Source organism: Strix uralensis, chromosome 3, assembly GCF_047716275.1.
Source record: "Strix uralensis isolate ZFMK-TIS-50842 chromosome 3, bStrUra1, whole genome shotgun sequence".
NCBI lineage: Eukaryota > Metazoa > Chordata > Aves > Strigiformes > Strigidae > Strix > Strix uralensis.
In genome coordinates this window covers 74640527-74655770 of record NC_133974.1, presented here as the reverse complement: position 1 = coordinate 74655770, position 15244 = coordinate 74640527, and the positions used below count along the sequence as shown (strand labels likewise).

The following is a 15244-nucleotide window of genomic DNA, read 5'->3' as shown; positions in this document are numbered from 1 at the left end:
TGTAATAGGTAGTAAGTGACATTATATGATATAAATCTTAAACTCATTTTCACATTAAGTGAAACAAAATAAACAGTTGTAATAATAACACTCATATTATATAACTATTACCAGACGTTCCGATTTTAAATTTGGGAATAGAGCAACTTTGTACAATTTTTCCAAAAAAAATGTTCTAGGAATATGAAAGCATGTCCACACTAAATATACAGCAATGGCATAACTCACATTTGATATAAGGAATATTTCTGAGATAGATGCATTTTTCTCTTTAAAAAATTTTGCTTTGGCCGAACCTCTAATCAAAAATAGTTATGACATAGAAAAAAATTTTCATGGGACATACATTAAGACTGCCCTTCAGATATGAACTGCTACTTTAGATACTGGCATGAAAATGTCAGGGTCCTGATGGCACCACCAGCCCTGACTGTCCCTGCCCCAGCAGCACCGCAGCAGGGCTGGTCTCCAGCTCTCCACAGCCCTGCCTGGCCACAGGCCCATGTTGCAGCACAGCCTCAGCCCAGGAGGTTCCTGGTGCCCAAACTGGGGCTGCCCTGGGGTCCCCCTGCTCCCAGGCCGTGCCCCGATGGACCCCCATGGGCAGCCCCCAGAGACCCAGGGAGCCACCAGCCCTCACAGCACTCTGACAGAATACATATCCAACCATCTTTACAATGAAACGTTTATGGCCCAGAGTTGGTGCAGTTTAGTTTTTATTAGGCTGGAGTGTTTTTCAAAAGCTTAGCTGCCATTTTTGCCTTAAAAACTTCACAATGTAACTAAGGGCCACTCATATCCCACAAATGCTGTGCGTGGAGCGAAAGGGGAGAGGGAGTGGGGCTGGCCAGGGAAAGGGAAGAGGAAAACAAATCTCCTCAACCTGGCAGGGAGGCAGAGCCGTAGGTACCCTCAAGCTGTGCCTGCAGCCTCCGCAATACCTCTGGACACGCCTCAACATTGTTACAGGAAAGCTATTTGCTTTACGGGCAAGGGGAAAAATGCAAATCTAATGCAAATTAAACAGCTTCCACTGCAGATTGTAATTTAAGTGTAGCTGTATGAAGCAGTACAAATCGTACCAGATACTTGCACAGCTAAACCAGCACGGCTTTATTGGTGTGTGTGTCTCAATTTCCAGTTGCCAAAATGAAGATAATCTCTTTTTTCCTATTAACCTCTCTGTCTTGCCTAAAGAGGTGGGCCTCTGCACCAATAGTCTATCTCCCCCTGTTTCTCAGAAACTGTCTTTTTGGCCTGAGCATCTACATGGTAATGCACTATAAAATATAGGTATAATTATCAAATGTTGGCCAGTCCTAATTGGTGCTTTAACTAGCCCTAACTGGGGTGCTACAGCAGAAGGGATGGTGACTCACAGGGAGATTTGAGGGAGCAGATATTAATGTCTCCTTACACACCTTGCCTGAAATAAAGCTCAAAACCATGATAATACATCAAGTTTCTGAAGCTAATTCCAGCAACAGGTCTAAATTCTGGTCAGGACAATGCCATGCAATATAGCGCTTGCTCAGCTGATCTAATTAAAGCTTACGATTTCCTCTACGCTTTAATTCAACCAGTTACTACATGCCAAAGTTCAATTGCCTCAGTCAGGGTTTCAAAAAATCTTAGATTAAGTCACCAAGTGGACCTAAAGCTACTCAAGAAGCTCACTCACTAGTATCTTGGGACAGAACCTAAAACCATGTAAAGAACAGGAGAAATGAGAATTATCAGGCTTATTGTCTTTAATAAATTGGAATCTGTCCTACATACTCTATGCTTTTCCTACCCATTTGCCTTGTTAACGATTTACTTTTTCTGAAAACATTTATTTGCCTTGTTAATTTAAAATTATTATGCTCTTCTTAAATTGGAGGGCACCAGCATTTTGTTTGGAAAGTCTCAGTTGCCCTTGCATTTCACCTCCTGTTTCACCTGTTGGGAGGGAGGAAGAAGATGCGGAAAGAGGTACTGTTTGCTATGCTTGGAATGAAGTTAAAAACATATAGAATACTCTTTATGGGAAATCTTTTGATTGTCTTGAAATCTGAAATTTTCTCGCACAACTGAACTAATCAGAAAATTTAAACATGTATCTGGTATTATTATTTCTGAACTGGTGTTCCAAGAAGGGTTTACAGACACAGAAAAATGGTAACATGAATGAACATAAATGTACTAAAAAAAAGCCTAAAATTAAATGAAACAGGGTTGCATTTTGGATCTTCTAGCTTCAACACCATTAAAGGGATTGTCCACTTGCTTGCTTGTGTGCTTAGCCTTGCAGTTTATGTAGTTCACTGCTTTTAATTTAAAGTAAGAAGAAAAAATACCAGTGAAATAGTAGCCACTTTTAACAAAGGCCTAATGTTTCTGTAGTCTAAATGAGTGCTTGTCTAGATTGTTAAACTGCTGTACAAAAAGAATCCCCTTCCAACTAATGCATTGTAATTACAATGACAGTAATAAAATATGTGAGCTTTTTTTTTCTTGTAGTGGGCAGTCACTTAAAATGACTCACTGACGAAAGATGCTGTCTGAAAGGCTACCCTTTGTACAAAATACTGTGTATAAACAGATCACTATATTTGAAAGACACTTTTAAAATTGCAGTGCTAGAAATCTGCTTTAAGAAAGGATAAATTAGTTTTGTCCATCATATTTTAGCTTTAACTCATTTAGTCCAAGAAAATTCTTCTTCACTTGGCAGATACTCATACTTCATCTTAATTTGGCTATTTTATAAACCTTGTGTGATTTCACTTGTAATATTTTGCTGCCTTTTAATGGAGACAGATTGTATTTCCTATTTACTTCACTCCGTTACGCAGGTCTCAAAGTGGCATTGTAATAAGAAGCACTGGTATTATACTTGACCGAATACCATAAAATGTGTATGATAAATACATATGAAGCAATATTCATTATTCAGTAAAGTATCAGCCCATATTTTTCTAGATGGATAAAAGGCTTACCTTGTTTAAAACCTGTTCTGACTGTACTAGCATTTATGTCTGAGGTCCTGGCTTAGGCCCACTATTAACGTAAAACTGAGAAAACAGAAATGCAGCACATGGGATGTGAAATTGTAATTTTATTTGGTAATAATGCAGAAAGCAGGAGTTACAGAATCTCCTTATTTGGAGAAATGCAAAAGTTAGACATGATCCCAAGCAACATGATCTGACTTTGAAGTTGGATCCAAATTATGACTGGGCAGACCATTGGACCAGATGACCACCAGAGATCCCATCGCACCTCAAGTATTCTGTGCTTATATGATTCTGCATTAGTGTTTCAAGTATCCATCAGAATAGATCAAATTGCAGAAGCAATATGATATAAGGCAAATAATGATATCTCAAATATCATTATCTTCATCAGAAGACATGAATTACTCAACTGATAGTATGACATCATTTGTACTGATGACAAGTATGTCATACTATCAGTTGAGTAATTCATGTCTTCTGTTGTAGCTTAAGCTTATACATACTGTTAAGAAGGTGCATGGATTGCACTGAAGGAAACATAAGGTTAATTACATGTTGAAGTGATGGCATAGATCGGGTTAACATTAGAAACTCCTTAGTATAATTATTTGTAATTTTGCTTTGGCATCTAAAGAACAGTTACAACATATAAAGCAAACTGAAATGTTGCATGTACATTTTACTTGCTCCTCCTGTAAATCATTACAATCCACTAGCAGTATCTGAGTAATGAATTTCTTCTAAATATGCGGAGACCTGAAAACCCTAACACTTCAGTTCATGTGAGAGATAAACCTCATGAGATGAATTCATACACAAGAAAGTATCCATAAAAATAGAATTAGTTAGGAATGGAAGAAATTGACAAAGGATCAGATCCAGAGCATAACAGAGCTGGATTTTAGGAGCTTAAGCACCACACTGCACTTCAGAATTTCTCATTCTGTGGCTGCCTAGCCCTGGTGGTGCTTATTTGTGACGAGAAAATGAGAATTTTAATTCAGACACCCCACTTTCCACCTAATGAATAGTCACAATCCAGAGGAAAATGTCATGGAAAGAGAATCTATCCTCTACTTCACTTGCTGTTCTTTTTCCAAAAAGGAAGTAGGTGACAGAAGGAGATGATCTCTGTAGTTTACAGAGTATCTGCTTGGAAGGGATGCATCCTGAATTGTGAACCCTGCTCCTAGAACTGTTTGTGCACTGTACTCTAGAAAATCACGAACAAAAAAGAAGAAATACTCTGCCACCAAAACTGCCTGTTTTGATTGCACAAGAGATTAATTAAAAGGGTACAGGGCAAATGAGGAAGCTGTTGTAACTAAAAGCATGAAGCAGCAGAGTAGAGTAGATGCTAGGGTTGAAATACCTCTATTCTTAACACAGAACTGGCCCGGGCTCAAGTAAAATGCAATACAGAAAGGAGAAAAACTCAACAGACTGCGTGAACAAAAGAGAACTGTGCATTTTTAGTACAACATAAGAATGAAATTAATTAAATGCCTGCACTGGCCAAAGAAGATTGGGATAAGCAGAAAAATCAATTACTCCTTTAGACAGTGATAAAAGAAGAGGACTAGCTGAAGCCAAGTAAGACCATGCTGCTAGGATGACCTAACCTTAGGTACTAAAGACATGGCTGAAAATAATGAAAGTAAATTTGAAAACAAAAAATGTGGTGTTAACATACTTCTTAAATATTTCTTTGGTGTTATTTATTTTCTATTTAAAGAGCCTCTATCTCATGAAAAAAGGACAGATGGATGCTTAAGTGCAACATTTTTTGAAGGGACTGTGTATCGTCAGTGAAGATGAGAATAATACGTAAATAGGTCAATAGATAATAAGCAATAAACATATTTTCATTAGATACAGTAGATTTTTGTGTATAGTTTAATAGTTGACACTGCCTTTGTCTGGTCCAAGATGACAGTGGTGGGACAAAGGTGCAAAAAGGCATGAATTACTAAGGAGGACAGTGCACAATCTCTTTCACAAGTCTCATGTTTCCACCGCATAGCGCTGCTGTCATTCGTTCCTTCTGCCTTATGTACTCTCCCTTGCTATCACATTGTAGCTATTCACTGCATCACATACCACTGGTAGTGGTCAGCAGTCGGAGATCCCTGGTGGTAACAATTCCTTAAATTCCTCGTAAGACAGCCATGCTCTAGCTCAACACACAACAGCTACATGGGTACTTGTGTATGTACTGATTGGGTAGATTGATGTTGCAGAGCCCTTTCAATTCATACTTCAACAATCAACGTATGCACTTGTCATTATGCTTGCTGACCTCAGCTGAATGTGCAGGATCTTGGTGCAGCCTCTGCAGCAGCAGGATGTGCCCTCTCTCTGCCACACAGGTCAAAAGTTCACATGTAGTTGGAAGTCCTCCTTAGGATTTGTCACCAGTGCAGATTACTGGGAAAAAAGAAAATCACAGATGTTTGTTTGGCAACAGCTCTGAGTCTAGAAAGCTTGAGCAGTTTCCCAGCAGCCAGGAAAGATTCCAAAACTCACTCGGAGCTGTGGTTACACTGCTCTGGCCAACACATTTGAGTAGAACAACTTGAATAGGATTAGTTCAGAAATGTTTTCCAGCTTCTTTCTATTTATGGCAAGGAGATGTTTGGCTAGGGCTCAGTTGATCCTGACTCTGCAGTGTGAGTGACTAAGCACCATTAAGACGTTCTCAGGAAAGCTAAGCATCTTAGTTAGTCTTCAAAGCCTCGACTGACTGTAAAAAGCTTTAGTGCAGTTAGAGGCCAAGCAGAGATCTTGAGGTCACTTCTGATGGTCCTTTTCTCATCCATGCTGAGCAGTGCAATAATTATTACGGTGTGCAAATCACCTGGAGCACACTGCCTTCTCTGGATACGACCGGTAACACTTTTGGGGCTTATGTACAAACTAATGGCAAGCACCACGAGTAGACCTGTCACTTCACTACCTACCCACTGCTCTGGGAGTATTTGACCAAATCTCAGCATACATTATAACTGGGTGAATTTTTACTCATTCTGATTCGTGTGGGACTACCATCATCCTCTGTCTTTTTCATGCTAACCCTGGCAGTGTACTACCCCACAAAAAAAGAAGTCAAAAAGGAAAAGCCTCTAAGCACACTGATGGCTGTACTCTACAGTTATCTGTAAAGTTATTGTGATTATCTTGAGGCAAAAGACCCAGCAAGTTTGACCTGCACCAACTAATGGTCTGTGGAATCACACCGCTATGTAGGCCAACACTAAATGCCCCATTGCCTCAAATAGCTATTAGGAATAGTGGTTGCTTATGTGGGATCTGTAGAATACTGATCAAGAAATGAGCAGGTGATCCTCTCTTTCCTTCCCTAGGAGCAGTAAATAACAGGGTCAGTAAGAAAAGGTGGGCAAAGAAGACCAATGCCAAGTGGATTCATTTGGTGGCAGGGATTTGTGTGGCTAATGAAGATGCACTGCTGGGGGCTAAGTGACTCGTGAGCATTTAACAGTGGCTCTGTCACAGCTGGACTCTGTCATAGTTGAGTACAAAGATGTTGCAAACTAGTTGGGTCTGACTGCTTCTTCCCCAGCTGTGCAAGGCACTTGGGCTTTGGACCGGGGTATAAAACACTGGCAAGAGATTTCAGACATCAGAGGCCGGAAGGTCTGAGTGGGCAATATGAAGCAAGGCAGTTAAGCAGAATTGGTCTAATTTGTAAACAGGATGTGGTTATTGTGTAAGAGCTGGAGGCCCTGAAGAAGCTCTGAAATACAGCAGCTAAATCCTGAAAAATAATGGGGATGTTCGCTGAACTATAAAATTAAAAGGTCTACTACTGTTCCCACTGATGTCCCACGGAGAGGGAAGTTTGCCACTGATTTTTTACAGGAAGAGTTTAAGTCCCAAGAAAGGATTGATTTGTTGAATGGCATCAACTAGAAAGTGTAAGGGAAGAGAACTGTTGTCTCAACCTTGTGTGTATTATATCATTTGCTTAAATGTTTGCAAGTATAGGTATAATCTTGAAATAATTGAGGTTCTCCTTGTGTTAGGTGCTACTGTAAACAGAAAGTGAAATTCAATCTCTCCTCTAAAAATGTATAGTCTAATTAAAGAATGGATTCAAGGGCCAAGCACATAAAAGGTAAGAAAGTGAAAGTGACTGTAGTACGCAAAAAGAGTGCTTTTAAAGTCCTTTACTTCTTCATCCAGTTTTGAGGGTTTTTTTTTCTCTGATTAATATTACAATAAATAATGAGGCTAGTTGTGCTATGAAAGTTATAGCCAGAAGTGTTTGCAGGGCCCAGCCTAACATAAACTGACGACAGAACTCAAATGGACTATAACTTGCATTCTTAAAGTTATACCTGCACATATGTCTTTACCTGTAGCAGTCTGTGCTTACCATTTTGTCACCCATGGCCAAGTTCTAGAAGTTTTCTTAGCAGTTTACTGCGTTACAGTAAGCATGTGTGAATAGATGGAAAGATTAGACATTATTTCTGTAACTTATAAACTGTCAGCTAAAATATGTAATGGATAATTAAAGACATACTGAAAATGCACACATTTCTAAGTTAATTTTTCTATCAAATATTTTCTGATTCTCATTTAAGTCTACTTCTTCCATTTCTAGGATTTTTGCCATCTTTGAAAGCATTCTTTCACATTTTACCAAGATGATTTGGGGAAGTGTCCAACAGTCCTGGTAACACAGGGGAACAGCTATGTAAATTCATGACTTTATAAGGATATGTAAACTGTCTTGGTTTCTTTCAAATGTTTATATAACATATACCTGCTGGCAATATGGCTGTAAACTGACAAGGGGTTACAGGTCTAAGAAGAGTTTGTGGAATTTTTTCTTTTGAGGTTATGATGAGGAAAATTTTGCACCGTCAGAACAATCAGCCACTGGAATAATCTCCCCAGGGAAGTGGTGGATTCCCCAACATTGGACACTTTTAAGATTCAGATGGACAGGGTGCTGACCATCTTGTCTAGACCACGCTTTTGCCAAAGAAGGTTGGACCAGATGATCCTTGAGGTCCCTTCCACCCTGGAATTCTAGGATTCTATGATGGCTGCATCATAACTATTTTGCTGCATTCTGATTACGCTTATCCCTCTGTGCACTATTACATTTACTGCACTAATAAAGCATGCCTGGCTATCAGGCTGAAAATACCACTTAAAAACACCATTTTACTGTGTGTGGAGCCTTTTACTGCCAAGGCATTCACCCTGTAGCTAGGAGATGAGAGCCAGTGTCTTGAATCACATCTCTGCAAGTTTTCCCTCCAAAAGTGATGATTGATCTTCCAGTTCATTTTAGTTGAAAGTTCAGCAAAGAGCCACAAATAATAATTACCTTCAGCAATATAATGACTGAGACAAGAGTAGTATCTACTACCAGACCACTGACTAGATAATCCAAAAATGCAATCTTGTTTGTACTAAAAGAAAAATAAAACCAAAATACACAATACTATCCAACAGCGGTTAGCAGAAAGAAACGTTTATCTCTGTGCCACTCGTTTAAATTAGTTTTGCTGCCGTAAGCACGAATGGAAGCGCCGTCGGGACCCCAGCGGCTCGCCCTGCAACGCCCAGGCAGGCGGTCACTGCTTCGGCCGGGGCTGGCTACCTCCGCGGTACGAACGCTGCCAGGCCGGGGCCGCCCCGCCGGCACGGCAGTTCGGGCGGGGGGGGCGGGGGGATCACACCCCTCCTCCGGTAACCGCTACTGCCGCGGGAAACGCTCCTCCCGCCCCGCCGCCCCTCCCCGCTCCCCCGGCCCGGCGGTCGCCGCCAGCCCCGCCGCCACACCGTGAGGCAGCCCGGCCCCCTGGGGAACCGCCGGCGCTGCCTCGGCCCTGCCTGACACCGGGCACAACGTCCGGGTCGCCACCGCCGCGGGATGAGGCGCAGCTCCGCCCCCCCCCGCAGCCGCCGGGGGATTTTCCGCGTGTAAGTGCCAGCGGCAGGGACAGTGCTGCCCACGGCGGCCCCCGGCCGCCGCCACCTGTTTGTTACCTGCTCCCGCCTCCCCCTGGCCGGAGCCCAGCACCCAGCTCACGCCCGGCCCTCGCCGCCGCGCCGCGCCCGACCCGCACCGCACCCCTCACACCACCCCGGCCCCGGCCTCCGCGCAGCGCGGCGCGGCCGGGGGGAGCAGGCACCGCCACATCCGGGTGCCGCCGCCCTTAGCGCGCATGCGCGGCCGCCCCGGCCCTGCCAGGCCGGGCGCCGCGGTAGTGGCCGCTGCCGCTGCTCCTCCCCGGGGCGCTGCGCTTCCGCGTTGTCAGGCAAGGGGGAGCGACCGTGAGGCGGGGGAGGCGCCCTCCGCCGCGGCAGGAGGAGGAGGATGGTTGTGGGGGCGGGCGGCGGCAGCAGCAGCCGGGAGAAGCCCCGCTGGTGACTGGCTGGCGGCACACGCAGCTCTAAGGAGGCGGAGGGCGCCTGAGCCGAGCCGCGGGGCGGGCGCCTGCGACGGGGGGGAGAGACTGCGGCGGCGGGAGGGGACCGGCACACGCACGCTCGCACACACACACACACACACACACGCAGAGACGGGTGACAGCGGCGGCCGCGGCTGCCACGATGTGAGGCGGGCTGCGCGGGGAGACGCGGAGGCTCCGCGGCGAGGACAGGCGAGGCGAGGCGGCCCGCACGCCCCCGGTGGCGGGGGGGGGGGCGGCCGGGGCGGGGCCGGCCGGGCCCGGGGCGAGCCGTGCGTCCCGGCGGGCAGGGCGCGGAGCGGCGGCGGGCGGCGAGTCTGGGACCGGCGGCGGTGGGCTGACCGGCTCCTGTTTGCTTGGCTCCAGTCCCCGTCCCCGAGCCCGCGGTCCCCGATGAGGAGCGCCCCTGCGCTGCCGGACTGACGCCCCGGCGCCCTCCCCGCCGACGAGGAGGAACGCTGCCCCGCGGCGGAGAGCGCGGCGCCCCTGGTCGCGGGCCGCCCCTGCACCGCCCTCCCCGGCGGGGGCTCGTCTGCCGTCGGCGGGGCGGGCTGCGGTGGCAGCGCGGCGGCGGCGAGGCCGGGGGAGCGGGGAGCGCCGCCGCCGAAGACCATGAGGAAATTTAACATCAGGAAGGTGCTGGACGGCCTGACGGCGGTCTCCGCCGCCGCCTCGGCGTCGTCCGCCGCGCAGCAGCAGCAGGCGGGGAACCGGGAGACCGAAATCCAGGAGACGCTCCAGTCCGAGCACTTCCAGCTCTGCAAGGTGAATGAACGCTGCAGCCCCCAGCCGGCTGGCGGCCGGGGAGGGGGGCGCGCCGCCGCCGTGCGCTCTGCGGGCTTTGCTCCCCGGTACCGACCTCGCCGAGCCCGCCCGCCGCTCCTGTTTACTTGTTTGGATTTATTGTTGGGGGGGGGAGAAAGGAAGGAAGTGGCGGGTGCAGCTGTACGGGTCTTGTTGGGTTTCCGTAGTCCTCTTTCCTGGAGAGTTTCAGGGTTTGTCGTCTTCTAGGCTCTGTCATGCGTGTAATATTGTCCGTGGTCACGAAGGCTTCGCAGGGAGAGTGGGATGGCCGGGGGAAGGAGGGATACCTAGCTGTAGTGCAGAGCTGATTATCGCGGCATTTGAGTAGAAGCCTCTGCTAATGGGCCCGAAGGACAGGGGATCTGTCGCTCTGCATTATTTGGAAATGCATTTATCCTGCTCCTGCGCGCCTGAAAAAGGCTGTAGACGTTTGTGGCGGTTGCGCTGCAGTGTGTTGCCAAGTTGCCGATGCTGCTATTGCACATCTCCTCCGGAGACAGGGGAAAAGTTCCTGGGTTTTTTTTATTTGCTTGTGCGTGATACAATAACTGCAGTTCGTGTCTGCACACTTCAGAAAATGATGCAGCGAATTAATCCACCAGCTGTACCAAGAGGAATAAAACTGATTTGAATATCAATACCCGTTTTTATCTTTACAATGTACCCATGGCCTAGCTTGATATGGATGAGCTTGTTTGTGGATTCTCCTTGTTTTATCCAGTCTTGCAGGTGTTTCTGCCACTTTTGCAAGTTGTTCACAAAGGACATGGAAAAGAGCAGAGCTGTTACCCGTTAGATTTTATTCACTGTGAAATACTGAGAGTTGCGGGGTATGCCTGCAACTTCAGTGAAGCAAACGGAGTATATCAGAAGTTTGCTATGCATTTATGAGGTCCTAAAATAACTCCGCTTTAAACTAAAGGTTTTGAAATGGAAAAGCTAGCAGTTGTGTGGCTTTTATGTTGTGTACGTTTATAAGGGAAGTAAGAGTAGGTGACACTTAAGTTATGTTCTCTATTCTGATTAATTGCAACCTGGGAAGTGTAATGGAGTTATTGCTTCGTCAATTACCAAATCAGTCTTGGCTAACCAAAAAGCTAAATGTGCCAATAGCTTTGTATTAAGAAAGAATCCCACCGTTGAGGGGGTTTTGCCTTGTTTGGTGGGGTGTGTTTTGGTTTTGTCTATTTTGGGGGCTGTTTTTTCTCTTTGGGGGAAGCAGAGGGTGAGAGATTGGTTCTGTGGAGCTTGAGCCGTTTTTTTTCTTAACGTACTGAGAGAGGTTGCACTGTCATGTGAGGCCTGTTGGATTCAAATTGAAGTGATTCTCAGAAAAGCAGGTGTAGTAATCTGCAATAGTTGTAATGACAAGTCTGGCTTTGTTGCCAAACTTCCTAGGAACATCTCATATTTTAATAGTTTAGTGCCTTTGTTAGAGCTGAAAGTAAGATTACTCAGAGAATGAGGTAGATGAAAAAATAAAATGCTGAGTTTGATATAGTCTTTGTACAGAAGAAATGTAAGATTCAAATTAAGTTTCAGTAAGTATGACTGTTACTTGATGATCAAGGATGGATGAATAATTATGACTAAAAAAAATCATTTATAGTTGGTTCATGCAAGACAGCTGATTTTCTCAGTCTGTTGTTAAAATGCTTTGTAGTTCCTTTCTTAATTGTGATTAACACTGAATCCTGTTCCCTAACATACATGATTCCATTTATGATTCCTAACATGATTCCATTTATTTTTGGTTTGCTGCTTGACCCATCATTAATGCGATGATCTGACTTGTTAGACTGTACGCCATGGTTTCCCCTATCAACCTTCAGCCTTGGCATTTGATCCTGTTCAGAAAATACTGGCCATTGGGACTCAGACTGGAGCACTAAGGCTGTATCCTTTTACATTCTGAAACGGATTTGGTGCACCTCATGCATGTGATGTTTTGATTCAGCTGCTGGAACCATTCAGAAGTCTGGTGGGAACCAGGTATGCAAGAGAGGAGAAAAGCAAAGCTCTGTTTTCTGCTGGTGGGTGGCCTGGCTGTTTTGGTTGTTCTTTGTGTCAGTTCAAGTTGTGTTAATAATGTGAGGTATGGCTGCTCAGTCCCTGTTACCTCAAGTTAACATATACATTTTGTAGAGGGTTACTAGTGTGCTGACAGTTTAGAGCAGCTGACTGCAAATCTAGAGACCTGGGCTGAGCTCTGTTTCATTGTTCTGCTGTATCCTCTGGGATTGAAGAATTCTGTGCTGCTCAGTGGGGTTTTTTTGCATGCTTTGTTTTTTGGCCTTGTTCTTGAGATAACTACAGTATTACAAAGCTTACCTGCTACTGCTTCTGTGTTGCCTGAAGATGGTTTCAAGTGATGACACTAAAGGGTACAGGAGTTGTATCTCACTAATAGTTTCCAAGTGACTGAGATGAGCAGAATGAATTTGTGAAATAAAGCACCGGTAACCTTGCTTCTTTTTGTTCACTAAAAATTGAACTACCCATATGTTCACAGCCATATGGTACCATAGCCATATGCTACTATCCAAGCCATGTAACAACATGTGTTTAAACTTTTGTTTTTAAAAGAAGATGCCCTGTAGATTCTTTAATCAACACTGCCATTGCCCAAACCTTAGTTTTCAGCACAAAAGAATGAATTCTTTGTTGTCCTGAAATTGACTGAACTCTGGCCTTTTTGGGGAAGACTTATGCCATCTTACTGGAAAAATTGACTTAATCCTCTTTAAACTGTAGGTAAATCACATTTTTTCATTTTCCTTTGCTGCTTATGTTAGTCTGCAAGTAGACCTTTTTTTGTTGCCCTCTGTAACATCACTACTCTGTCTGTAAGGTTAATTGCCTTAAGAGGGTTGTCTTTTACAAGTTGAAAAATCAGAACTTTGGTATCAAATCCAAGGCTTTAAGAAGAGGCTGAAGTGAAGTAGCTTGTATGGTATCTATAATTATATCTATTGTGAACCCCCAAGATCTCTTAATTCAAAGTAATCAACAGTAGAGACCATGCAGTGCTCCTAATGCCATATTTGAAATTACCCTTAACTCCATAAATTTTGGTTTTAAAAAGGTGGTAAAGTTGATTTAGAATGAAGTGTGGGTGGTTGGTGCTGTTAATTACTCTCATATTGGTAGAATAGATGAGAAATCAAAGAGACCTAAAAGTAAGGATTTGGATTGAAGGAAAAGGAGAGATCAAAATACACCTCTTCAGAGCTTATTCACCCGTAATTTTGGGCAATATGATGTTGCACTTTGGGTAATGATGACTTGGTAAAACCTGTTTACTGGCACTCATCCATGACTACAGCTGTGAATTCTTGGAGTGTGAATTCCTTTCTAAATAATCAAGAGAAGTATTTCAAGATCATGAGGGAAGAAACAGTCACTGTGCAAGGAACAGTAACATTGTCAGAAAATGTATTTCCTAAGGGAATGGAAGAAATTTCATGCAGAGGCTGAAAAGTTGATGCTCACCTGACTTGAAGATTAATATGCTTCTTAGTACCTTGATACAGATCTTGATTCTTGGAAGAACTAGTTAAATGTCCTCAGCTGATAGGTTAGCCTTGCAACCCAACAACACTGCAGTTGTATCTCCTGTGATTACTTTGCTCTTTGGGATGGAGGAGTGCAGGCAGAAGGGGTACACTCAGACACATTCCCAATTTAAAACCAGCCTCTTGCTGTCTGCCTGGTGAAACTGGTTTGAAAAGTACCCTTTGGAAAGGAGTGAAACTTGCAAGAAGTGCTTATTTTATTCTATTGCTCAAAGATAAAAACATAACCAAAAAGTGCTTGTTGACCTACAGGATGCTTTACCTGCTAACGTTTCTACAAACAATGAATTATGTGCAAGGATTCATTAAAGTGGGAGCCACTTACTCTAGAGCTGCAGAAGTATTCTTAATTGAAATGGGGCATGGAGTAGAAAGACTGAGAGTCAGTTCATTGAGAAGTAAATCCTGAAAGTCAGTCCTCATTTTCTTCTGCGTTCATGTTGTGAGAGTATAAAAGTAAAGGAATAATAATGTTTCTTTCATTGCTTACCAGCAGATGGGAGCTGCGTATTAGTGTTTTCCTTGCATCGTCAAGTATAGGTGCATCTTGTTAAGCTTTCACTTCATTCCTATTGCAAGTAAGTGATCTGAGGAATTGTGAAGAAAGTTTCTGGTTGGGTGTTTTTTTTTTTAGAAAGGATATTAAAAATAAAATATTCTTAAATCAAGGAATGAGCTAACCTGTTCTAGATTTCATTAATATGTGAAGAAATTAATATTACAGTCCTGATTGACTTTGGGTCATTTATCAGCTAACCCCTTTACAGAACATGTTTTCTGTATTTGAGCAGTCAGCAGTTCAGGTACTTTAACTTCAGAACCAGTATTGATGAGAACAGATTGATGAGAGCAGGAATTTTCTGAACCACACTCCCATCCCATTCTTCTTTACGAGGACTCTAATCACTAGTGGAGGAACAGAGAGAATTTTAATATATAAATACTAAATATTGTTTCTTGTATTGATACAGTGACATGTAAAGATAGAATTAAAGCTTTTTCTGAAAAAACAGAATCTGTGGATACAGATATACTGGGAGTTCACTGACTTAATGTATTTATTAATTAGAGATAAAGACAAAATGACATCACAGCTGTATTGAATTCTCTGAATCCACACAGTAATTGTGAAAATGGAAATAACAAAACTGTATGTGGCATGTTTTGCTCTTTGGATTGGAAGTAGAATTACTACTCTGTTAATATTCTTTGTCCCTGATAGGTTGAAATAAGAGGAGAACACTGTGGAGGTGGTGACTTAATTTGCCAGAGGCTGGACTTTGCCATTCTGTGTCCATAAGCAGCAGTTGGTCCTAGATCTTGCAGTTTTAAGAGGGAGAGAAGTCCATAAAAATGTTAGGAGAAGACTGCTTTTAGTGTAAAACTTAAACCTTATGAATCACCAAAGTTAGTT

General features: G+C 43.8%; 1 protein-coding gene and 1 long non-coding RNA gene across 11 annotated transcripts in view; one reads left to right on the top strand and one right to left on the bottom strand.

The window, feature by feature from the left end:
• The window catches only part of LOC141940977 (uncharacterized), a 31859-nt gene extending 25810 nt beyond the window's left edge, over positions 1-6049 (bottom strand). Inside the window, exon 1 of the long non-coding RNA XR_012628173.1 lies at positions 5299-6049. This is a non-coding gene — a long non-coding RNA (uncharacterized LOC141940977). The remainder of the gene's footprint in view (positions 1-5298) is intronic.
• A 3667-nt stretch (positions 6050-9716) lies between these two features.
• STXBP5 (syntaxin binding protein 5) overlaps positions 9717-15244 on the top strand; it is a 114435-nt gene continuing 108907 nt past the window's right edge. For 4 of the 10 annotated variants that reach the window (XM_074862909.1, XM_074862903.1, XM_074862905.1 and 1 more), the window contains exons 1-2: positions 9718-10216; positions 12054-12151. In XM_074862909.1, the coding sequence (XP_074719010.1) occupies positions 10064-10216; positions 12054-12151 (251 nt within the window). In that variant the 5' untranslated portion in view covers positions 9718-10063. Of the gene's footprint in view, positions 10217-12053; positions 12152-15244 lie in introns of all 10 variants that reach the window. The other 6 variants (XM_074862901.1, XM_074862900.1, XM_074862902.1 and 3 more) reach the window with 2 other exon arrangements.